Source organism: Chiloscyllium plagiosum, chromosome 35 (genome assembly GCF_004010195.1).
Source record: "Chiloscyllium plagiosum isolate BGI_BamShark_2017 chromosome 35, ASM401019v2, whole genome shotgun sequence".
In the NCBI taxonomy this organism is placed as follows: Eukaryota; Metazoa; Chordata; class Chondrichthyes; order Orectolobiformes; family Hemiscylliidae; genus Chiloscyllium; species Chiloscyllium plagiosum.
The window spans coordinates 37,432,218-37,459,406 of NC_057744.1; the positions used below are offsets into that span (position 1 = coordinate 37,432,218).

Consider the following 27,189-nt stretch of genomic DNA (forward strand, 5'->3'; position numbering starts at 1 on the left):
GGGTGATAGATATAGGACAATGTCAGACGTGGTTTCTTTACTTAGAATAGTAGGGGCATGGAATGCATTGGCTGCAACAGTATTAGACTCGCCAACTTTAAGGACATTTAAATGCATGGATGGAAATGTAATAGTGTAGGACAGATAGGCTTCAGATTGGTTCCACAGGTCAGTGCAACAGCGAGGGCCAAAGGGCCAGTATTGCGCTATAATGTTATGTTGCTACCACCTCTGCTGGCAGTACATTCCAGTCATTTACCATCCTTTGCATAAAAAAAATTACCTTGTACATTTCGTTTAAACCTTTCCTCTCATCTTAAAACCATGCCTCCTAGGTATTCAACATTCCCACTCTGGGAAAAAGACTCCAACCATCACCTTATCCATGTCGCACCTAATTTTATATACTTAGATTAGATTAGATTCCCTACAGTGTGGAAACAGGCCCTTTGGCTCAGCCAGTCCACACCGACCCTCCAAAGAGTAACCCACCCTGACCCAATTCTCTCTGACTACTGGGCAATTTAGCATGGCCAATTCACCTGACCTGCACAACTTGGAGGAAACTGGAGCACCTGGAGGAAACCCACGCAGACACAGGGAGAATGTGCAAACTTCACACAGACAGTCGCCAGAGGTTGGAATCGAACCTGGGACCCTGGTGCTGTGAGGCAGCAGTACTAACCATTGAGCCACCGTGCCACCCAAATGCAAATGCTAAGCTTAAATGGTAGTGTTGGATTTGACTCATGCTTGTGCAAGACTACAATTGGATAATGAAATATGTTAGACACACAGTCAGACCAAGACACCTACAGTTATACATTCCTACGGAATGCATCTATGAGCATTTAGAAATTTCGATGCCCACACTGGTCAGAATGGAATTGCATAGTGGGTGCAGGATAGAAGATTACTATACCTGGCTTTGGCATTGCACTCGTCACAGAATGAGGAACTTTATCATTAATGAGCTCCACACACTCGCTGGGAAAGAATCCAACCTGCAAAATTAAAAAAAGGTACAAATCAGACACTAATGTCAGAATGACTCTACAAAGAAACTAATTTATCATTACTCAGGATGATGTCATGTACAATTCACAGTTCACTTCTGATACAGAGCTACACACTCACAGTTCAATCCTGTTTGAGATCCTGACTAAATGAAACACATTTATTCTTGCACATCAGTCTTTTGATCATGTTTAATTGTTATGCATTGTTGTTACATTTCGCAGCCAATTATACTTTAATTAAATACTCCATTGTGTTTTCCTGCTTGCTAGTTACTTTGTAAAGGATGGCCAATTTGAACACTGAAGGGTCCCATAAAGAGCAAAGCAAAATAGCACTAGCAAACAGCAAAGCAACAGCTAGATGCTTTCTAAAAATGTACGGATAAGTTGATAAAACTGCAAAAGGAGAGGAATTTTAGGCTTCAGAACGAGGGAAAATTATGACAAAAGCAAAGACGAATAGCTAAGGTTGCAAAAAAAAAATTGCTGATGTGGATATCTGGTCCAGTTTTGGGCTCTTTACATTAGAACCGAAGTTACAAAGCTACACAGAAGTTGTTGTACAAATGTGCTGTGATGATCCCAGGAGGAAAGTCTTCAGTTGAAGTGCAGCAAACCGGAGATATTTTCTACTGCAGCAAAGTGTTCAAAATATACGTTGGCTTTGATCAGGAGGAACTGACTCCACTGCTCTGTAAGTCAATAACTAAAAGTAATAAATTTAACACAACCAAAAGAATAAAGAGATATCAGGAACAATGCTTAAGTAAAGAGTTTATTGGGACACAGAACTGTGGAAGCAGAATCAATCTCAACTTTTGAGGGGTATGTGGATAAATATTTGATAAAGGCTGAGTAAAGGACAGCATGTTAGAATGACATAGATTATTGCCCCAGAGTTAACACAGATGCAATGCTGAATACTTTTACATGTTATTAGATTAGATTAGATTACTTTACAGTGTGGAAACAGGCCCTTCGGCCCAACAAGTCCACACCGACCCGCCGAAGCGCAAACCACCCATACCCCTACATTTACCGCTTACCTAACACTATGGACAATTTAGCATGGCCAATTCACCTGACCTGCACATCTTTGGAACTGTGGGAGGAAACCGGAGCACCCGGAGGAAACCCACGCAGACACGGGGAGAATGTGCAAACTCCACACAGTCAGTCGCCTGAGGCGGGAACTGAACCCGGGTCTCTGGCGCTGTGAGGCAGCAGTGCTAACCACTGTGCCACCGTGCCGCCCATGAAACCGTGCCACCGTGCCACCGTTATGAAATAATGATCAATAAAATGCAACAAAGAGAAGACAGAAGGAGCAAGAGCAATGCAGCAGCTATTCCACTCACGAAGGGGATTTCATGCTGTAATTCATGTTGTGATAAAACTGGCGGAGTTTCTCACTTGTACAATAAAACTGCTTACACAGCAGCTACAACTCAAAGGCATTCTAAACTCAAAAAAAGTCCAAAAATATATACCTTGTAGAACATGGCATATAACTTTTCCGAGATTTAATTTCTTTCAAAAAAATCTACTGTGTAAAGGGCAGTTTTGAATAGAAATGATAAAGTGAAATTGAGTGAAAGGTATTGAGAGATCACATGTAAGTGTAATGTGTATGGAAGCCAAGTAAAGAAACTAAAGTTCAATTTATTCAAAGCAATTAGACCAAGTTATGAGCATGCCAACTACACAAGTTTGTTCATTTACAGCAATAATCCAGATCATATTAAACTGAACACTGTTTAAGGAACAACATTATCAAGTTTTTGATAAAAGATACAAGTGTCGAACAGTTGCTCAACATCAGTAATATGAATTCAATGAAGAGATCTCAACAACTTGATACCATCACACACTCAGGCACTTACCTGAAACCCATGCTTTCCCCTCCACCATGTGGTATCTTCTTTAGGGGGCATATCAATAACAGACACTATATCTCCAACCTAGGAAACAGCAGAAACAGCACTTCAGTCAACTTCTCACTACTCCCCTTGGCATATGAGCATACCAGCCTCCTCCCTGCCATGAGAACCTCTTCACTCCAATATTAAATTTGCAATGGATGCTATCAAAAAATAAAGCCAAGGCAATTCAAACACATTTGTACAAATTTAACTCGAAGCACTTGGTACTGTGTTTCTGGCACTGTGTTAGTACAAATATATGACTTTTGAGTAGTGTACTCTACATAGGTAGGGTAGGAAATCACAAGTGAATCCTGAGAATACCTCTGCTTCTTTTCTTTGTAAATCCATTTGAGATAGGCAGCACAGAGCCTGGATGTATCCAGATGATTATTCATGGTGTGTATTGGTGACAGGTCTGAATATTCCCACTCCCAACATCAGGTGAGTGAAAGGAAGCAGAATCCACACTTTGGACATCATCCAGCACCTATAGATGCCCAAATATTCACCAGAAGAATGGAAAATGAAGCCCACATCCAGATTTAAATAGGGTCAGCAGATAACTTGGAAGGGGGTTCATAACATACTTCTGTTTAATGCTTCTCCATAAGACACCAATTGATATATAAAATTATCAAAGTACAGCCAAACAATTGTGTTTAGTTAACTTGTGCACACACCGTGTGTGTTACTTAAACCACTGAACATTTTAAAGAAAGCCCATTTCCACAACTATTAAAGATAGAATAATCTTGAATAGCTGAATAGTTATCAGCTGATGAGCACTCAATATGGATGGGTCCTGACTTCTTACCAATCTTATAGAATTGATCGACCCATCCAGAAATTCTATGAAGGTAAGAAAGGTAAGAAATCTATGAGGTAACGGGGTTGTTGTCATGGTTGACTTCAACTTCCCTAATAATAAATTGGAACCTCCTTAGTGCAAATAGTTTGGATGGAGCAGAGGAAGGAATCCTGACTCAATATGGAGATAGGTCGACGAGAGGAGAGGCCATATTGGATTTGGTGCTTGGCAATGAACCAGGTCAGGTGTCAGATGTCTTGGTGGGACAGCATTTCTGTGATAGTGATCACAACTCCCTGATTTTTACTGTAGTCATGGAGAGGGATAGGAGCAGATGGTTTGGGAAAGTACTTAAGTGGGAGTGGAGGAATTACAATGCTGTGGAACTGTGCAGTATAAATTGGGAGCAGGTATTCAGGGAAATGCACGACAGAAACATGGAGGTTGTTTTGGGAGCATTTGCTGTGAGTGCTGGATAGGTTTGTCCCACAGAGGCAAGGAAGGGATGGTAAGGTGACTGAACCTTGGATGACAAGAGATGTGGAACATCTAGTCAAGAGGGAGAAGGAAGCTTACTTAAGAATGAGGAAGCTCGGATGAGACTGTGTTCTACAGGGTTACAAGGTAGCTAGGAAGGAACTGAAGAATGAACTTAGGAAAGCGAGAAGGGGTCATGCAAAAGCCTTGATAGGTAGGATTAAGGAAAACTGCACGGCATTCTACACTTATGAGAGGAACAAGAGGACGGCCAGAGTAACGGTAGGGCCGATCAGGGATAGTGGAGGGAACTTGTGCCTGGAGTCAGAAGTATATAGGGGAGATCCTTAATGAATACTTTGCTTCAGTACTCATTAGTGAGAGGGACTTTGTCGTTAGTGAGAGGGACTTTGTCGTTAGTGAGGACAGCATGGAACAGGCTGAGATGCTCAAGCAGGTTGATGTTAAGAAGGAGGATGTAGTGGAAATTTTGAAAAAAAGAGGATAGAGAAGTCTCCTGGGCCAGACAGGATAGACCTAAGGTTACTAGAGGAAGCAAGGGAAGATATTGCTGCCCTTTGGCACTGATCGTTGCATCCTCACTGTCGACTGTAGTAGTACAGATGATTGGAGTGTGGCAAATGTTATTCCTTTGCTCAAGAAAGGGAATAGGGATAACTCTAGGAATGACAGACCAGTCAGTCTTATATCGATGGTGGGCAAATTATTGGAGAGGATTCTGAGAGACAGGATATGGAAAACTATAGTTTGATTAGAGGTAATCAGCATGACTTTGAGAAGGGCAGGCCGTGTCTCACAAGCCTTATTGAATTCTTTGAGGATGTGACAAAACACATGGATGAAGGCAGAGCAGTAGATGTGGGGTAGCTGTGCATAGATTTTAGCAAGGCAATAGACAATAGGTGTAGGATTAGGCCATTATGCCCTTCGAGCCTGCACCACCATTCAATATGATAATGGCTGATCATCCTTAATCAGTATCCTGTTCCTGCCTTATCTCCATAACCCTTGATTCCACTATCCTTGAGCGCACTATCCAACTCTTTCCTAAATGAATCCAGAGACTGGGCCTCCACTGACCTCTGGGGCAGAGCATTCCACACAGCCACCACTCTCTGGGTGAAGAAGTTTCTCCTCATCTCTGTCCTAAATGGTCTACCCCCCATATTTTTAAGCTGTGTCCTCTGGTTTGGCACTCACCTATCAGCGGAAACATGTTTCCTGTCTCCAAAGTGTCCAATCCTTTAATAATCTTATATGTCTCAATCAGCTCCCCTCTCATCCTTCTAAACTCAAGGGTATACAAGCCCAGTCACTCCAGTCTTTCAGTGTAAGGTAGTCCCGCCATTCCAGGAATTGACCTCGTGAACCTACACTTCACTCCCTCAATAGCCAGAATGTCTTTCCTCAAATTTGGAGACCAGAACTCCACACAATACTCCAGGTGTGGTCTCACCAGGACCCTGTACAGCTCCAGAAGAACTTCTTTGCTTCTATACTCAATCCCTCTTGTTATGAAGGCCAGCATGCTATTAGCCTTCTTCACTACCTGCTGTACCTGCATGCTTACCTTCATTGACTGGTGTACAAGAACACCCAGATCTCTTTCTCCTGCCCCTTTACCTAAATTGATTCCATTTAGGTAGTAATCTGCCTTCCTGTTCTTGCCACCAAAGTGGATAACCATACATTTATCCACATTAAACTGCATCTGCCATGCATCTGACCACTCACGTAACCTGTCCAGGTCATCCTCCTCACATTTCACCCTGTCACCCAGCTTAGTATCATCAGCAAATTTGCTAATGTTATTACTAATACCATCTTCTATATCATTAATATATATTGTAAAAAGCTGCGGTCTCAGCACTGATTCCTGTGGTACCCCACTGGTCACTGCCTGCCATTCCGAAATGGAGCCGTTTATCACTACTCTTTGTTTCCTGTCAGCCAACCAACTTTCAATCCAAGTTAGTACTTTGCCCCCAATACCATGCGCCCTAATTTTGCTCACTAACCTATGTGAGACTTTATCAAAAGCTTTCTGAAAGTCCAGGTACACTACATCTGCTGGATCTCCCTCATCCATCTTCAGAGTTACATCCTCAAAAAATTCCAGAAGATTAGTCAAGCATGATTTTCCCTTCATAAATCCATGCTGACTCTGACCTACCCTGTTACTACTATCCAAATGTGTCATAATTTCATCCTTTATAACAGACTCCAGCATCTTTCCCACCACTGAGGTCAGACTAACTGGTCTATAATTCCTGCTTTCTCTCTCCCACCTTTCTTAAAATGTGGTACAACATTAACCACCCTCCAATCCGCAGGAATCTATCGAACTCTGGAAAATAATCACCAATGCATCCACGATTTCTCGAGCCACCTCCTTCAGTACCCTGGGATGTAGACCATCAGGCCCTGGGGATTTATCAACCTTCAGACCTAACAGTTTCTCCAACACCAATTCCTGGCAAATATAAATTCCCTTAAGTTCAGGTCCTTCAGCCACTGTTAACTCAGGGAGATTGCTTGTATCTTCCCCAGTGAACACAGATCTGAAGTACCAATTCAATTCTTCTGCCATTTCTTTGTTCCCCATAATATATTCCCCGTTTCTGTCTTCAAGGGGAATTTTAGTCTTAACCATTTTTTTGCCTTTCACATACCTAAAAAAGTTTTTACTATCCTCCTTTATATTTTTGGCCAGTTTACCTTCGTACTCATTTTTTTCTCTGCATATTTCCTTCTTAGTAATCCTCTGTTGTTCTTTAAAAGCTTCCCAGTCCTCCGTTTTCCCACTTATCTTTGCTTTGTTATACTTTATCTCTTTTAACTTTATATGTTTCTTAACTTCCCTTGTCAGCCACGGCCACAGCCATGCCTCCTCCTAGGATTTTTCTTCCTTTTTGGAATGAACTGATCCTGCATCTTCTGCATTATACACAGAAATATCTGCCATTGTTCCTCCACTGTCATCCCTGCTAAGGTATTGCACCATTGAACTTTGGCCAGCTCCTCCCTCATAGCTCCATAGTTCCCTTTATTCAACAGAAATATTTTCACTTCCGATTGTACCCTCTCCCTCTCAAATTGCAGATTGAAACTTATTGTATTATGGTCACTATTTCTCAATGGCTCCTTCACTTCAAGGTCCCTGATCAATTCTGGTTCGTTGCATAATACCAGATCCAGAATTGCCTTCTCCCTGGTAGGCTCCAGCACCAGCTGTTCTAAGAATCCATCTCTGAGGCACTCCACAAAGTCTCTTTCTTGAGATCCAATACCATCCTGATTCTCCCAGTCTACCTGCATGTTAAAATCCCCCACAACAACTGTAGTGACATCTTTGCTCAGGCCAATTTCAGCTCCTGATTAAACTTACATCCGACAACTAGACTACTGTTTGGGGGCCTGTAGATAACTCCCAAGAGGGTCTTTTTACCCTTAGAATTTCTCAGCTCTATCCACACTGACTCTACATCCCCTGATTCTAGGTCCTCCCCGCGCAAGGGACTGAATATCATCCCTTACCAACACGGCCACCCCACCCCCTCTGCCTGTCAGTCTGTCCTCACGATAGCATGTGTAGCCTTGAATATTCATTTCCCAGGCCGTGTCCACTTGAAGCCATGTCTCAGTTATCCCCACAATATCGTATCTGCCAATTTCCAACAGACCCTCAAGCTCATCCATCTTATTTCTAATGCTTCGTGCATTCAAGCATAGTATTTTTAATTTGTTACTGCCCTCACCCTTCCCATCAACTCCTATTTCACTCAACCTTACAGCATGATCCCTTTTTGAGTTTTCTGCTTCATTGATACAGTTGTCTTTCTTGACTTTCCTTGTTCTAACTTTCCCTTCAATTTCCTTCTTAAACATCCAGTTTGTCCCCTCCCCTCCGCTACTTAGTTTAAACATAGCTGTGTTGCAGTAGCAAACCTGGCTGCCAGAATGCTGGTCCCCAACCTATTAAGGTGCAAACCGTCTCTCTTGTATAATTTTTTATATTGATAAGGTTGCCCATGCTTATTCAGAAAGTAAGGAGGCATGGGATACAGGGGATTTTGGCTGTGTGGATACAGAATTGATTGGCCGATAGAAGACAGAGGGTGTTGGTAAATGTAAAGTATTCAGCCTGGAGCTTGGTGACCATTGGTTGTCCACAGGGATCTGTTCAGGGACCTCTGCTCTTTGTGATTTTTATAAATGACTTGGATGAGAAAGTGGAAGGGTGAGCTAGTAAGTCTGCCGATGACACAAAGTTTGGAGGAGTTGTGGATCATGTGGAGGGCTGTTGTAGGTTGCAATGGGACATTGACAGGACGCAGAACTGGTCTGAAAAGTAGCAAATGGAGTTCAACCTGGAAAAGTGTGCAATGACTCATTTTGGAAGGTTGAATTTGAATGCAGATTGTAGGGTTAAAGGCAGGATTCTTGGCAGTTTGGAGGAACAGAGAGATCTTGGGGTCAACGCCCATAGATCCCTCAAAGTTGCCCCCCAAATTGAGAGGGCTGTTGAAGAGGAGTATGGTGTGTTGGCTTTCATTTGTAGGGGGATGAAGTTTAAGAGCTGAAAGGTTATGCTGGAGCGCTACAAAACCCTGGTTAGACCACACTTGGAATATTGTGCTCAGTTCTGGAAGCCTCATTATAGGAAGGATGTGGAAGCTTTAGAGAGGGTGCAGAGGAGATTTACCACGATGCTGTCTGGACTGGAGGGGATGTCTTATGAAAAAAGATTGAGGGAGCTGGGGCTTTTCTCATTGGAGCAAAGAAGGACAAGAGGTGACTTGATAGAGGTGTAGAAGATGATGAGAGGCATAAATGGAATGGACAGCCAGAGACTTTCTTCCCAGGGCAGAAACGGCAAACATGAAGGGGCATCATTTTAAGGTGACTGGAGAAAGGTTTAGGGGCGATGTCAGAGGTAGGTTCTTTACACAGACAATGGTGGGTGTGTGGAATGCACTGCCAGCAATGGTAGTAGAGTCAGATACATTAGAGATATTTAAGCGACTCTTGGATAGGCACATGGATGCTAGTAAAATGAAGAGTATGTAGGTTAGGTTGATCTTAAAGTAGGATAAAAGGTCAGCACAACGTCAAGGGCCTAAGGGCCTGTACTGTGTTGTACTGTTCTATGCTCCATGCTTGTATCTGAGCTCACATTCACTCCCATAAATACAATTTGGTTCTGAATGTGCCACTGAAAGATGCTAGGCCCAGATGTCAGTATTTGTTATGCCACAATCAGCTCACTAAACCTTCATGGTAAAGGCTTTTCCAGGTATGGAACAGTCCAAATGGAAACCCCAAATTTTGCAAAAATCACTGGACATTTGAGAAAACTGAAATTTTAATATTATATCTGCCAACCTGATAGTTATTTTGAATTTGAAATACCCTAATAAATAAAGTTTTGGCTCTTGAAGTCCATTAGAGCAACATGTAGAGCGTCCTGAAGCTCAGTTGACTAAGACAAGTACAACTGAGCAAAACTAGTCAACAACTCCCAGCTGAAGCCGAGTTCATTATAACCCCATATGGGGCACCAACTGGTATATTGCCATAAGGGGACAGCTCAACAACTTATCACTACTCCAGTGACATTTGCTCAAATGCATGTATTTAGGGACAATAATTAGGACAGAATCAATGTCAGGATTCTTTGTTTTCTTTACAACTGATCAGCTCTGTTGAAAGTTAATATAAAGACTGGTCAGTTGGAAAAGGTTAACTGGAGCAGATGATGCTATTAAAATATGGCAGCATTTCTCGAAGACATGGCAGATATTGGAGGAATTTAAAACGAAAGAGAATAATCACACTTTTCCTCCATTCTCTCCAACTGGTTTTGACTTGTAATAAGATGGCAACTTACTTCAAAGGACAATTCATCTGCAGCCTGGGCAATATATCGCTTGATCACATGTGCAGCAGCAATGGCAGGAACATTGATGGAGGACTCTTCGTGCACAAGTAGGTGGTTCCCTTTGTTATCTATCTGTGAGGAGATGCAGCACAGTCAGTTATTATAGGTAGGAAGAGAGGCTACAAACTTGCAAACTATTTAAAGATGAGAACACTTTACCTCAGAACACATGCAGCACAGTCCAAACATAATTGCAGATGCTCCCAAAGAAAATTAGAGTGTCTTTCTTTAGGATCAAAAGTCACAGAGCCATAGAGACGTACAGCATGGAAACAGAACCTTTGGTCCAACTCTTTCATGCTGACCAGGTATCCTAACCTAATCTAGTCCCATTTGCCAGCACTTGGCCATAATCCTCTAAACCTTTCCTATTCATATATCCATCCAGATGTCTTTTAAATGCTGCAACTGTACCAGCCTCTACTATTTCCTCTGGCAGCTCATTCCATACATGCACAACCCTCTGCATGAAAAGGTTGCTCCCTCATGATTTTATAAACCTCTATAAGGTCACTCATCAGTCTCTGACGCTCCAGGGAAAACAGCCCCAGCCAACTTAGCCTCTGCTTTTGCTCAAATCCTCCAATCCTGGAAATATCCTTGTAAATCTTTTCTAAACCCTTTCAAGTTTCACAACATGGTTCCAATTAGAAGGAGACTAGAACTGCATGCAACATTCCAAAAGTGGCCGAACCAATGTCCTGTACAGCTGCAACATGACCTCCCAAGTCCTCAATGCTCTGACCAATAAAGGAAAGCATACCAAATGCCTTCTTCACTATTCTATCTACCTGTGATTCCACTTTCAAGGAACAATGAACCTGCTCTCCAAGGTCACTTCGCTCAGCAACACTCCCTAGGACCTTACCATTAGATGCATAGGTCCTGCTAAGATTTGCTTTCCCAAAATGCAGCACCTCATATTTATCTAAATTAAACTCCATCTGCCACTTCTTAGCCCATTGGTTCATTTGATCCAAGATCCTGTTGTATTCGGAGGTAACCTTTTTTGCTGTCCACTAACACTTCAATTTTGGTGTCATCTGCAAACTTACTAACTATACCTCCTATGTTCACATTCAAATCATTTATATAAATGTTGAAAAGTAGTGGACCCAGTACCAATCCTTGTGGCACTCCACTGGTCATAAGCCTCCAGTTTGAAAAGCAACACTCCACCACACCCACTGCCTTCTACCTTCGAGCCAGTTCTGTATCCAAACGGCTAGTTCTCCCTGTGTCCCATGAGATCTAACCTTACTAATCAGTCTCCCATGGGGAACCTTGTCGAACGCCTTACTGAAGTGCATATAGATCATGTCTATCACTCTACATTCATCAATCCTCTTTGTTACTTCTTCAAAAAAACGCAATCAAGTGAGACATGATTTCCCATGCACAGAGCTATGCTGACTATCCCTAATCAGTCCTTGCCTTTCCAAATACACGTAAATCCTGACCCTCAGGATTCCCTCCAACAACTTGCCCACCACCAACGTCAGGCTAGCTGGTCTATAATTCCCTGGCTTGTCTTTACCACCTTTCTTAAATAGGGGTGCCATATTATAGAACATAGAACAATACAGCACAGAACAGGCCCTTCGGCCCACGATGTTGTACCGAACATTTGTCCTAGCTTAAGCACCCATCCATGTACCTATCCAATTGCCGCTTAAAGGTCACCAATGATTCTGACTCTGCCACTCCCACAGGCAGCGCATTCCATGCCCCCACCACTCTCTGGGTAAAGAACCCACCCCTGACATCTCCCCTATACCTTCCACCCTTCACCTTAAATTTATGTCCCCTTGTAACACACTGTTGTACCCGGGGAAAAAGTTTCTGACTGTCTACTCTATATTAGCCAACCTCCAGTCACCTGTGACTATCGATGATACAAATACCTCAGCAAGGGGCCCAGCAATCACTTTCCAAGCTTCCCTGAGAGTTCGAGGGTACACCTGATCAGGTCCTGGGAATTTATCCACTTTAATGCATTTCAAGACATCCAAAACCTTGTCGTCTGTAGTGTGCACATTTTTCAAGACGTCACCATCTATTTCCCTACATTCTATATTTTTCATGTCCTTTTCCACAGTAAACAGTGATGCAAAATACTCATTTAGTATCTCCTCCATCTCCTGCGGCTTCACACAGGCTGCCTTGCTGATCTTTGAGGTGCCCTATTCTCTCCTTACCTTTTGTTCTTAATGTATTTGTAAAAACCCTTTGGATGCTCCTTAATTCTATTTGCCAAAGTTACCCCTTTGATGTCCCCTTTTTGCCCTCCTGATTTCCCTCTTAAGTATACTCTTACGGCCTTTATACTCTGCTAAGGATTCTCTCGATCTCTCCTGTCTATACCTGACATATGCTTCCTTATTTTTCTTATCTCAATTTATTTCGCCGTCTAGCATTCTCGACACTTATCAGCCTTTCTTTTCACCCAGAGGATATACTCTCTCTGGACCCTCGTTAATTCATTTTTAAAGGCTTCTCATTTTCCAGCCATCCCTTTTACCTGCAAGCCCATCTGCCCCCAAACAGCTTTTGAAAGTTCTTGCCTAATACCGTCAAGATTATCCATCCTTCAATATTTTAAAACTAGTAGAATTATGGTTGCTGGTTCCAAAGTACTCCCTCACTGACACCTCAGTCACCTGCCCTGCCTTATTTCCCAAGAGTAGGTCAAGTTTTGCACTTTTTAGGGTCAGTACATCCACATACTGAATCAGAAAATTTTCCTGTCCACACCTAACAAATTCCTCTCCATCTCAACCTTTAACACCACGGCAGTCTCAGTCTATGTTTGGAAAGTTAAAATCCCCTACCATAACCACCCTACTATTCTTCCAGATAACTGAAAGCTCCATTCAAATTTGTTTCTCAATTTCCTGCTGACTACTAGGGGGTCTTTAATACAATCCCAATAAGGTGATCATCCGTTTCTTATTTCTCAGTTCCACCAGATAACTTCCCTGGATGTATTCCCAGAAATATTCTCCCTAAGTACTGCTGTAATGCTATCCCTTATTAAAAACACCACTTCCCCTCCTTTCTATCCTTCCTGTGGCATTTGTATCCTGAAGCATTAAGCTGCCAGTCCTGTCTATCCCTGAGCTACGTTTCTGTAATTGCTAATGATATCCCAGTCCCATGTTCCTAACCATGCCCTGAGTTCATCTGTCATCCCTGTCAGGCCTCTTACATTGAAGTAAATGCAGTTTAATTTATTAGTCCTACCTAGTTCTCTGCTTTGTTACTTCCTGCCCTGACTGTTTGACTTGCTCCTTTTCCCAAAAGTATCAGTTTCAGATTGATGTCTTTCCTCACTATTTCCCTGCATCACACCCCACCTCCACCTTACTAGTTTAAATCTTCCCAAGCAGCTCTCGCAATCTCTCTGCCAGTATATTAGTCTCCTTCCAATTCAGGTGCAATCTATCCTTCTTGTACAGGTCACTACTACCCCAGAAGAGATTCCAATGATCCGAAAATGTGAAACCTCCCAGCTCCTCAGCCACGCATTCATCTATTCCTACCCTCACTAGCTCATAGAACCGGGAGGAATCTAGACATTACTACCTTCGAGGACCTCCTTATTAAATTCCTGCCCAACTTTCTATATTCTCCCTTGAGAATCCCATCCTTTTCGCTTCCTTTGTCGTTGGTTCCAATGTGGACAATGACCTCCTGCCGGTCCCCCTCTCCTTTGAGAACATTCTGCACTCTCTCCGAGACCTCCTTTATCCTGGCACCAGCAAGGTGACATACCATTCTAATTTTTCACTGCTGGCCACAGAAATGTGTTGCCCTCTAGCTTGATGGCAATGGTCAGTGCCATCAGGTTACTGATTGCAGTAGAAATACAATTTTTCTGAAGATTGCTCATAGTGCCTCACGTTAACAAGAACAACAAAAACGGGAGAGTTACACAAAAGTGTATAGCTAGAGTACTGTGTGCAGTTCTGGAATCCACATTATAGGAAGGACATATAAGAGAGGGTGCAGAGGGCAATGACAGAGAGAGATTAGGTAGACTGCTGTCGCTTTCTTTACAGCAGAGGGGAATCGATTGAGATGTATAAAATTATGAGGGGCATAGATAGGGTAAAAGGATGAAAGGATTTAAGCTAAGGGGCAGAAGGTTTAGAGGAGATATGAGGAATAATGTTTTCATCCAGAGGGTGGTGGGAATCTGGAACACAATGCCTGTGAGGGTGGTAGAGGCAGAAACCATCACAGCACTGAAGAAATATTTAGATGTACACCTGCGATGCCAAGGCATACAAGGTGATGGGCCAAATGGTGGAAAACAGATTTAGTTAGGTGGGTATTTCTGATTGGCACGGATAAAAAGGCATGAGGGCCCTTTACTGTGCTGTAGATCTCAATGTCTCCAAGTACTTATATATCACCATAAATTTAAGAAACCATACATACACATTCACAGGAATGGAATAAAACAAAACAAAACAAAACAAAATATTAGGTAATATTAGGTTAGATGGTAAATAGACTGGGAAAAAAAGGAGGATTTAAGATTTTAAAGAATTTTAAATGCAAAGTGGACAGATAGAGCTAAGGGCAGACACCTGAAGGCAAGGCTGCCAGGGGCAAGCAATTAAAATCAGAATGCTAAAGAGCCACAAGTTGATGAGTGCAGCTATTTCAGAGAACTGTAGGATCATGAGAGAGCAAGGATGAAAATGTTCAAATCCAGGTGCTGCTTGACCAGAAGCCAATGTAGATCAGCATGCACAGGAGAATTGGTGAACAAAGTTGGCTTGGGTCAGGAAAGGTTAACATATGGTAGAATGCCACAAATATATTGGAATAGTCAAAAGTCCAGAGATAGCAAAAGTATGGATACGGGCTTTAGCAACAGATGAGATCAAGCAAGAGTGATGTTGAACCCTTGTATCAAAGGACAAATTTACATTTTAGTGATTTGAAAAGTCATCTTGGGATCCAATGTGACACCAAGTTTGCAAGCAAGTTTGTCAGGTTAGTTGCCAGATAGAGGAATAAAGACCGCAGCTACTGAATAGAGTTTGCAGTGATCGAAGACTTTGGTCATCTCTTATTTTTATATATACGTGCAGGAAATTTCTGCTTAGCCATTGCTGGATATCCAAACAGCAAACTGATAAGTTAACAACTGTAATGGATTCAAGAAGATGACAGTGAGGTAGAACTAGGTGTTTTCAGCATACATATTCCTCTGGGCAATAAGCGCTGGCCTAGCCAGCGATGCCCACATAGTGTGAATGAATGAATAACTCTGAACTGATGTCATATTTTTGATTATGCCAATGCAGGTGCTTGGGGTTATCAGGCGACAGCAATGAACAATGCATCTGGACAATGAGAGATACTGGAGGCCAGTTCCATGATGAAGAGTGTTCAAATCAGCAGAGACGTTGAGAAGATTAAAGATGGTAGCTTAGCTTTATGACAGTCATATCGCGTGTAATTTCCCCTTCAGTTTTCTAGCTTCTAAATTTATCTAAACCAATTCATCCCTTATATCTATGCAGTCCTATATTTGTTCAGATTTAAGAACTCAGCTTAACTAAATCACTAATGGATGGCAGACTTTGAGCCACACGACACACTAGAAGATATCTTTTGTATGAAAACAGGTCTCCATTTCCACAATAATCACTTAGGGACTTTGAGGTTCATTGGTTTTCACTTTATATTAGTTCTTTCAAAACCTGCCACAAACCCAGTCAGGCAATCACCTTCAATATACGTATTCATTTCTGGAATGTCGGCTTCCCTGGCCAGGCCAGCATTTATTGCCCATCCCTAGCTGTCTTTGAGAAAGTGATATGTACTGTCATCATTCATTCCATTTAGTTAGGTACACCCACAAAGCTGTTAAGAAGAGAATATCAGGATCTTGATGCAACAACAGTGAAGAACACAGATTTATTGCCAAGCCACGATGGTAAGCATTTGGAGAGAAACTTCTTGTTCCCTGCTGCCTCTGCCCTTCTAGGTAGTAGTGGTCGCAGGTGTGGAAGATAATGTCTAAGGAGCCTTAACAAACACTATTGCTACTGAGCACTGGTAATGGAAGGAGTGGATATTCGTGGATGCGGTGCCAACCAAGTAGGCTGCTTTATCGTGGATTATGAAGTGGTAGATGCTAATGCAATTACAACATTTAAAAGGTATCCGGAAGGCTGTACAAATAGGAATGGTTTAGAGGGATATGGGCCAAATGCTGGCAAATGGGACTAGATTAGGTTAGGATATCTGGTTGACGTGAACGAGTTGGACTGATGGGTCTGTTTCTGTGCTGCACACCTCTATGGAACTGTAGAGTTCAGGTGAGTTGGGAGTACTCTATTATACACCAGACCTTTGCCTTGTAGATGGTGGACAGGATTTGAGGAATCAGGGGGTAGGTTATGTGCCGCAGGATTCCTTGCCTCTAACTAACTCTTGTAGCCACAGAATTTAAAAGCTGATCCAGTTCAGTTTCTGGTAAATGGCAATGTGCAGAATGTTGATAGTAAGCGAGTCAGACTCACAGAATAAGGGGAGATGGTTAGGTTCTCAACTGGTGGAAATGATCACCCTGGCACTATTGTGGCACAAGTATCACAAACTGTTTGTTTTTTAAATTTTGCATCCTTCAGGCCTGATTAGGGTCAGTCAGAAGCAGCACCAAAACAGTTCAGAAGTCGGCACTGTAGTCTCCCACACAGAGAACATTCTATTTTTGGTACTGGGTTTCAACAACATCAACTGATGCGGGGTGGTATGTGACAATTGAGGGGTTTCTTTGCCCACGTTCATACTAGTGCTCTGAGAGTTCAAGGAATCAAGTGTCAATGTTGACCTTTTCTTGACTGCCTGCCATTATGTCACCACCTTGGTAGTTCAGCTACCAGTAGGACAAGAGCTAGTTTGGAATGGTGATGAATGAGATTGGGGCATTGTCTGCATGTTAAGATGCTAATCGGAGGATAATGCTTGTCAGGGCTGGGTGTGCTTTTGTTATGTCTGGTGCCTCAGATGATGTCTGTTTCAGTGCTATATGACTCAGTATATTCACTTTTGTTATCCAAGTCATTTGTATATATTTGCAAATAATTGTAGCCCCAGCACAGATCACTGTGTCACCCCACTGGTTACATGTTGCCATCCTGAAACTGATGCCCTTATCTTGACACTTTGTCTTCTATTAGTCAGCCAAATCTCTATTCATGCTAACATTCTGCCTCCAACATCATGGGATCTCACCTTAAGCAGCTTAACATGTGGTCCCTTATCCCTAACTTCCCTGGTTATAGAAGGCTTCATAGAATCCCTACAGTGTGGAAGCAGGCCATTTGGCCCAGCAAGTCCACAACGACCCCCTGGAGAGCATCCCACCCATGGTTAGCTTGTCTCCTTCATAGAATCCTTTTTCTTACTGAAATATATCTTGGTTATGAGCCAATAACTGTTTCTTAAATGTCTGCCATTATTCCTCAACCATTTTTACTGTTAAAATCATTTCCTAGACCACTCCAGCTAACTGTCCTCATTCCTTTGTCATTACCCTTAAGTGTAACACAGTTGCTTCCAGTACAAGTTTCACGCTCTTAAACTGACTGTTAAATTTTACCATGTTATGCTCATTATTTCCTAGGAAATCTTTTACTGAGATCGTTTATTGAACTTGCCTCATTACAAATTATCAGATCCAAAATGATCTGATGTCTGGTTAATTCAGAACATATTGCGCAAGAGAACTGTTCTGTTACATACTATGAATTCCTCCTTGTGGCTATCTCTGTCAGTCTGACTTTTCCAATTGACTTGAGGATCAAAGTCACTCATGATTTTTTTTAACATGCCTCCATTATTTCCTGATTTCTGTTCAACTGTATAGCTAATGCAATGCTGCTAACAGGCTATTCCTTTTTTATTCTTATCTCCATGCAAATGGATTTTACATTTTCTGTTGTATTTCTTGCTATTATACTTATTCCATCACTTACTAACAATCCTTTCCCACCACTCATTCCTTCTTGCCTGTCCTTTTGAAAAGTCACATACTCCGAGTCATAGAGATGTACAGCACAGAAACAGACCCTTCGGTCCAACCTGTCCATGCCGACCAGATATCCCAACCCAATCTAGTCCCATCTACCAGAACCCGACCCATATCCCTCCAAACCCTTCCTATTCATGTACCAATCCAAATGCCTTTTAAATGTTGCAATTGTACCAGCCTCCACCACTTCCTCTGGCAGCTCATTCCATACACGCACCAACCTCTGCGTGAAAAAGTTGCCCCTTAGGTCTCTTTTATATCTTTCCCCTCTCACCCTAAACCTATACCCTCTAGTTCTGGACTCCCCCACCACAGGGAAAAGACTTGCCTACTTACCCTATCCATGCCCCTCATTATTTTATAAAGCTTTATAAGGTCATTCCTCAGCCTCTGACGCTCCAGGGAAAACAGCCCCAAGCCTATTCAACCTCTCCCTATAGCTCAAATCCTCCAACCATGGCAACATCCTTGTAAATCTTTTCTGAACCCTCATATTGAAGGATTAATACAAGTTGCCACCATAAAGAGCTAGCACTCCTGTCAACACAGGGAAAAGGTGTGTCTGAAAATATTCAGCACCTCATCGACTCCTGAACATTTAGTTTCCAGCTTTGTCCTGAATTTTAAGGGCTTTTAAGTTAAAAACCAATTTGCCACTTTATCAGTTTTCACTTTGATTCTATTTTCTGTTGTTTTCTTATATTTGTACAAACTGTCCCTTAATATTTGATTCAGCCACCAAACTCTCAGAATTTACATTCTTGTCACCTGATCAGAAACTTTTATTTTGAAAAGGACAAACACAGACAGTGTTGAGGGATATTTAGTCACTGGTCTACTAGGGTACATATTCCACTATTCAATAAGCTCATAACTGATCAGTGGCCTAACTCTATTTACCTGCTTTCAGCCCATAACTCTTAATACCTTTGCTTAGCAAATCATTTGTCCATCTCAGATTTAAATTGACAACTGATCTAGCATCCACTGCTGTCTGTGGAAAAGAGTTCCAAACGTCTATCACCCTTTGTGTGTAGAAGTGCTTGCTAACATCCCACCTCAATGGTTTTGCCCTAATTCTCAGACTATGCTCCCCAGTTCAGAATCTCCAACCAGTGAAAGCAGATTAACTTTGTCTACCCTGTTCTTTCCTCAAGGCCACACACACATTTCTATTATTTGTCTGAGCACTATCGAGTCCTCCAAATATCAATCTTGCTCCCAAAATCTTGTCATCAGCCTACAAAAATCACCAGCAGTCAATGAACCTCCTGCAGTTATCACCCGGATTCACTGCTCACTTACTTACAGAAACTGTCAGCTAAGTAGTTACTACAATTCCAGAATAAGGGGGCATAACTTTAAAGCATGTCTTCACAGAGAGAATATATGGGATTACACCACAGGATGCAGAAACAAAGTACATACCTCCATCCAGGTGAGAGCAGGCCCGCAGTTGATCTTGTTGTCCGCTATGACACTGAGTCGGGCTAAATATGCCATTAGCATCTGGGTAATTGCCTGTAAAAGAAAGAAAACAATGGCAGATTGTTAAAACAAACACTCCTGAAACCAAACAGAATGGTAAACAGTTCCTAAACACAAGCAAGACAAAGAGTTGGTTAACTCTTCACCTCAGCTCTCAAAGGAAGAAAAATGGCTAACCAAGGGAGAGCAAACCTGAGAAAGTGGAAGTATGAAAATGGATGCTACTTTGTCTTAAAACAATAGACTTCATGAAAGAAACATTTTGAAACCTTCACTGGATGTTTCTCTACCCAACATTCATTTGAATTGGGGCAAGCACATCAGCCAAACTGATGAAAAGTAGATGTTATAGAACAACAAAATAGGAATAAACAGAGATCACATCAGAGCTGGGACAAGAACAGAAGCTACAGTTGCAGATCAAAACAAGGAATGAATTATGGTCAGGGATCAGAGCTAGAGCATTCATCATGGATATAGATACTAAGGCAGTACTGCAGGTACAAATTGGAGGTAGAGTTATAACTAGGGGCACTGACATATATGTGATTAGAGAGAGATAGGTGTGGTTAAGAGGCAGAAATGGAACTAGAGATACGGGGCAGACACAGAGATTATCTAAAGCAAAATATGGTCCTAGACAGAGATCAGGGTAGGGAGTGATCGAGGCTAGAGATTGATTGGAGATAGCTAGAAATTAGGTACAGAGAGAGATTACAGGATAGATTTCTGGCCACAAATAAGTATGATGTGCAAATGGAACCATCAACGAAAATATGATTACAAATAAAGAAAACAATTTTTTTGCCGATAGTTTCAAAATTATGCTGCAACAAAGTTAGGTGTGGCCATTCTGAGTTTCATAGAATTCCTACAGTGCAGAAAGAGGCCATTCGGTCCATCAAGTCTGCACTAACCCTCTGAGAAGCATCCCACCAAGATCCACAAAATCCCTGTAACCCTGCATGGCTTTTATTTTACCATAGCTAACCAACCTAACCTGCACACCCCTGAACATATAGGGCAATTTTTACCATGGCCAATCCACTTAATTTGCATATCTTTGGACTGTGGGAGGAAGCTGGAACACTTGCAGGAAACCCACGCCAACACTGAGAGAACATGCAAACTCCACATATTACCCAAAGCTGGAACTGGTGCTATGAGCAGCAGTACTAACCATAACAGATGTGCTTATAACTGTCACAAAATGTCTAGGTTAGAGAGGCCACGACTATATAGAGACTCTCCGAAGTATAGAAGAGCACCAAGATCACAATTGATCTTCGCTGTGCTCCTAGAATTACCAAATTACAAGGAGGTCATACCATTTGAGAAATAGTTAACCAGTCTAATCTCACCATTTAGGTCTTGGAAAGTAGCCTATATATTATCGTACTTCAACTGCATATCCAAGTTTTTTTTTTAAATGCAATGTGCGTTTTCACCAAGACCCCCAACACCCAATCAGTGAAAAACCAACTCTCCCTTGATTTTTCCATCAATTATTTTTAATTTGTGTCCCCTGGTATTTACATCTATGTCAAGGGAAACCGGTCCTCTACCCTCTTTGTTAAAGCTCCTCCTAACTTTATCCTCTGTTCCAATCGAATAAAAGTCCAATCTATTTTTCCCCAAAATCTAAAATTCTCCGTTCTTAGCAACATTCTCACGAATCTCCTTCTGAGTATGACCACACCCTTCCTATAATGCAGTGGCCAAAACTATACATAGTACCCTGGCTGTGACCTCACGATTGCATTCTATAATATTAATACTAACCGTCCTGCTCTTACATTCAGAAACTTGGCTGATAAGGAATGATGTAGTAGTTGTAGATGATGTTTCATCATGTGGTGCTATCTAGAACAAGAGGTTATAGTTTTCAGATACGTGGCAGCAGAGTTAAAATAGGGGATGAGGAGAAATTACTTCCTTCAAAGAGTCATCAATCTGTAGAATTCACAACCTAAAGTGTGGCTGATGCCGAACACTGAGCAAATTTAAGGATTAGATAGACTGATTTTTAATTAGTAATATGTTCAAGGGTTATGGAAGCAGGCAAATAAATTGAGCTGAGATCAATTATGACCATTTTAAGTGGTGGAACAGGCTCGAGGGGCTGAATTGCCTATTCCTGCTCCTAGTTCCTATGAATCGGTACGCCTTCTTGACCACCTTAACTAACTGTCCTTCTGCTTTAAGGATCTGTGAACATGTAGCCAAGGTTCCTCCGCACTTTTCAGTGTCCGAAAAATTACTGTGCATTCCATTGCCTTGTGTGACCTCCTCAAATGTACTACCGAACAGTTTTCTGGTTTGAATTCCATTTGCCACTTTTCTGTCCACCTGACCAGTGCATTGCTATCTTCCTCACTTAATATTTCTATCATCTGCATCCTAGCACTGAAATAATTTTAGACCTAATCTGCCACTTTCCTTTGAATTACATAAGCTTCAGCATTTCTGATCAGTCTGCCGCGTGCAATCTTGTTAAAAGCTTTGCAAAAATAATCCACGTGACAACCTCCCACAGCTGAACAGTCCATGCAGCAAGGTTCCCAAATAAATAGTAGTTACTTGGATGAAGTATGGGAGAGCATCAACTGGATGCCAGTAACTGGATCCCAGCAAGGAAAGGTGAACGTGGCAGGAGAAAAAAAAATTATTTTTGTAGCACTTGGCTCCAAACACAGAAAAATGAGTCCATATGTTCCAGGAATTGAAGAGGATTTTGGCTTCAACTTGTATCTGCTCCTCAGCTGATTCCAAGCACTGTGCCTTTATGAATTATGGGACAGATTAAACAATGGAGCACTTTGAACACAGAAACTCAAACAACGTGACACACAACTATGAAACCAGTAGCAGTAGCACAAGCTCAATAAAAAGAAGAAAATGTAAGTTAATAGAAACTTCAATATAAAGGGAGAGGAATGATATACACAGCATGTCAGTACTTGGCTCCCTGTCTAATCCATCTGTTAAGGCCACCATCCCTCCCATAAGTACAATTATCACATGTCTACCTGTCCTTTGTACACCCTGTTTGATGAGTTTAAGCAGTTGATTGTCTTGTCTTCCCCTCTAATGAAAAGTGATTATAATATCCATAACCATAGGATGCTGTGCCCAGGTGCTGTTCAGCCTGGAGACCTGTCCTTACCTTCCTTCAGTTTGGGTCTCAATTATTGGCTACAGAATGCAGAAAGGTGCCAATAGTGTATGTTCAGTTCCATTATCACTGCAGTAGTTCATAAAGATCTGCCTCCTAACCTTTCCCTATGCTTGCAGCGTGGTACCCTTCTAGCTGTATAATCTATAATCTGTGTGTCATGAGAAGATGTTTATGATCTTTTGTAGATTGCAACAAATTATTTAAATATCCCTGAAGCTGCCTGTATTGGTGAGAATGTATTGCATCACCAGTATCAACGATTGGACTGAAATCTTGCTGTGACGTAGATGACCTTTTGTGCAATGAAGAGCAAACCATTTTTGTGAATGACACTAAAGTCGGTGCTGTTGTGGACAGTGCTGATGGATGTTGCAGATTACAGAGGGACATACATAAACTGCAGAGCTTGGGCTAGGAGGTGGTAAATGAAGTTTAATGCGGAAAAGTCTGAGGTGGTTCACTCTGGAAGGAGTAACAGGAATAAGGGGTACTCAATGGGAAGGCACTTGGTAGTGTCAATGAGCAAAGAGATCTCAGTGTCCATGTACATAGATCCCTGAAAGTTACCACCCAGGTTTATAGAGTTGTCAAGAAGACTAATGGTGTATTAGCTTTTATTGGTAGAGGGATTGAGTTTTGCAGCCACAAAGGCATGTTGCAGCTGGACAAAACTCTGGTGCGGCCACACTTGGAGTATGGTGCACAGTTCTGGTCGCAGCATTATAGGAAAGACATGGAAACATTGGAAAGGGTGCAGAGGAGATTTACTAGGATGCTGCCCGGTATGAAGAGAAGGTCTAATGAGGAAAGGCTGAAGGACTTGACGTTGTTTTCGTTAGAGAGAAGAAGGTTGAGAGGTGACTTAATAGAGACATACAAGATAATCAGAGGATTAGATAGGGTGGACAGTGAGAGCCTTTTTCCTCAGATGGTGATGGTTAGCATGAGGGAGACAGCTTTAACCTGCGGGGTGATGGATTTAGGCTTTTCACTCAGAGAGTAGTAAGGGCATGGAATGCCCTGCCTGCAACAGTAGACTTGCCAACTTTAAGGGCATTTAAATAGTCATTGGATAAACATATGGATGATAATGGAATAGTGTAGGTGAGATGGGCTTCAGATCAGTTTCACAGGTTGGTGCAACATTGAGGGCTGAAGGGTCTGTACTGCGATGTATCACTCTATGTTCTATGGCAAAATCAGGTGCTAAGAGCAACTAGTATTAGGCCTGTTATTTGTGTTGAATACTTAGTCTGTCTTTGCACATTAGGTCTTTTATATTAATATATGGGACATATCTTGCAGAGATGGAGGGTAGTGATGAGTGGATGGATGGAGAAGCTCGAGAAGGCAGATCACTACCACCTTCTCAAAGGCAATTAGGGATGGACAATAAATGCTGGTCAGCCAGTAATGCCCAGGCCCACAAGTGAATTTAAATAAAAGATCTGGATTGAGAACGCGTTGGCATTTTTTTACTGAGGTATTTATAGCACAGATAATTTCCGTATGCTTCTGTTTTATATTTCTTTCCAATACAAGCAAAATAACCCAGGTATATTCTCAACTCTCACTGACTGACCTCATTCCTCTTGAGAGATTCTACAACCTTTCTTCAGCACCAAGAGTTCAGACATTTCACTCCTGACAAAGACTACAGTGAAAAATATTGTCAGTGCTGCCCCAAGCTCCTGCTGATACCCGATATATTATCAGTAACAACTACAACTCCTGGGTCAATGTGTGATCATTTACTTGCAACTTTTAATCTTCTGATTCAGACAGGTTTAATCCTGTAAGCAGACCTGCTGAGTTTTCATTAACTTTTATTTCCATGAAAATATACAGAAGAAAAAAAATGGAGAAGACGTATGCATCACTGATTCCTGGACGGTAAATGGTTTACCTACAGTTGCCTTCCACTGACCCACTTACCTTTTACATATTTTGAACAAAAGAACATAGGAACAGACTCTTTAGCCTACCAAGACTGCACTGACACATGATCCTTTGTAAAGTAAACAAAAATTTGCTTCGACCCTGTCCACATAATACCTTATTCATATATCCGTCATATTCACTACTTATTCATATATTTGTCAAGATGCCTCTGAGAAATTGCTGCTTATCAGTCTCTACTACCTCCTATGGCAACACATTCCAGGCAGTTACCACGCTCTGTGTACAACACCTACTTCTCACATCTCCTTTAAACTTTCCCCCTTTTTCCTTAAACCTCTGCCCCAAGTAAATGACATTTCTACTCTGGGGAAAAAAAAGACTCCGATTACCCATTCTACCCATGCCTCTTATCATTTGGGTAAACTTGCATCAGTCTTTCAATGTTCAAGTGAAAACAAACCAAGTGTGTCCAATCCCTCCTCATAGTTAATGCCCTCTAAACCAGACAACAATTTGATAAACTGTTTCTAAAATCTCTCCAAAGCCTCCACATCCTTCTGATCGTGTGGCAATTAGAACTGTACACAATATTGCAAATTTGGCCTCACTAAAGTTCTACATAGCTGCAACATGACTTACTAACTTTTATGCCCCAACCAATGACGGTAAGGATGCAATATGCCTTCTTGACCACCTTACGATATTGCTACTTTCAGGGAACTGTGGACCTGCACACCTATATCCCGGTGTATGTTAATGCTACTAAGGATTCTGCCATTCACTGTGTACTTCCTTCCTGCGTTAGATCTTCCAAAATGCATTACTTCACATTTATCTGGATTAAACGCCAGCTTGCCATTTCTATGCCTAAATCTCCAGTCTATCTTTACCCTACTGTATCCTCTGGCAATCCCCCTCATTATCCATGGCTCCCCAATCTTTTTGTTGCCTGTGAATTTACTAAACAGGCCACCTACACCTATATACATAAAACAACAGGTGTCCTAGCACTAATTTCTGTAGAACACCATTGGTCACAGGCCTCCAGTCAGACAACCACCCGTCTAGTGCTACTCGCTGTCTTCTATGACTAAGTTAGTTCTGTATCCATCTTACCAGCTTACCTTAGAACCTATATCTTCAACTTTTCTATCAGCCTGCTAATAGAAATAGAGGGGCCTTGTCAAACTTCATTTTAATAACATTGACCATCTTACCCTCAAGAATCATCTTTGTCACTTCCTCAAAAATAATTAATTACGTTTGTGAGACACAACCTCCTCTGCAGAAGCCAAGCTGCCTGTCGCTAATAAGACCATAATTTATTCTAAATGTGAGAAAATCCCAAGAATCTTCTCTAATAATTTCCTTACCACTGACATAAGGCTCACCAGCCTGTAATTTCCTGGATTAACCCTGTTGCCTTTCTTAAACAAAGGAACAATGTCCGCTAATCTCAGGTGCTGGGGAAACTTCCCTTTGACTAAACAGGATTCAAAGGTACAAAGATGCAAAGGCTTTCTCTTTCAAAGGCACATGTATAATGCATAGTACTGCAACACAATGCTAAAGTATTCTAATATTTGATTCCCAACAGTTCAATGAACTCTGTAGAACTACAGGAAGGGAATTTAAAAAATATTAGTGTCTTTAAAAAAAAAAGCCAGTGATATATGGTGTATATCATCTAACCCCCTCCCTGATGGCTCTCCTTAGCCGACTTTAAATAAAACAAATAAACCAAGGTCTACTTCAGAACTAGAGGTTAAGATGAACATAGCATGATTCATTCACAAGCAGGGAGTTCTCTGACAGTCCTGGTCAAAACTCTTCACTCAGAGAACCAACACCACCAAACAGTAATATTAATGGATACTCATCTCAGTTGCTGGTTGTGAAACCTTGTTGCATGTAAATGAGCTGCCAGATATCACCATATTGCACAGTAGTCACACTATTTAGAGTCATGATTTGGAGATGCCGGTGTTGGACTGGGGTGTACAAAGTTAAAAATCACAACACCAGGTTATAGTCTAACAGGTTTAATTGGAAGCACACTAGCTTTCGGAGCGACACTCCTTCATCAGGTGATTGTGGAGGGCTCGATCGTAACACAGAATTTAGAGCAAAAATTTGCAGTGTGATGTGACTGAAATTATACATTGAAAAATTGATTGTCTGTTAAGCCTTTCATCTGTTAGAATACAGTGATAGTTTCACTTCTTTCATGTGTAAATCACAAAACCCTTTTTTTTAAAGTTGCATTCTCGGGTTAGCTGTTAACAATGGTGATAGCTAGACAATATGTTGAAAGTGTTAGCCCCCTGTCTTCTCTGTCTATGACCTGATGTTTAGATTGATTCCAATCTAA

The 27,189-nt window shown here is 41.7% G+C and overlaps 1 protein-coding gene across 6 annotated transcripts in view; it reads right to left on the bottom strand.

Moving 5' to 3' along the window:
• The window catches only part of arhgap32b (Rho GTPase activating protein 32b), a 551,689-nt gene that overhangs the window by 130,818 nt on the left and 393,682 nt on the right, over positions 1–27,189 (bottom strand). For all 6 annotated transcript variants that reach the window (XM_043676934.1, XM_043676933.1, XM_043676937.1 and 3 more), the window contains 4 exons: positions 19,679–19,771; positions 10,141–10,263; positions 2,903–2,980; positions 923–1,004 (listed from right to left, as the gene is read on the bottom strand). In XM_043676934.1, the coding sequence (XP_043532869.1) occupies positions 923–1,004; positions 2,903–2,980; positions 10,141–10,263; positions 19,679–19,771 (376 nt within the window). The remainder of the gene's footprint in view (positions 1–922; positions 1,005–2,902; positions 2,981–10,140; positions 10,264–19,678; positions 19,772–27,189) is intronic.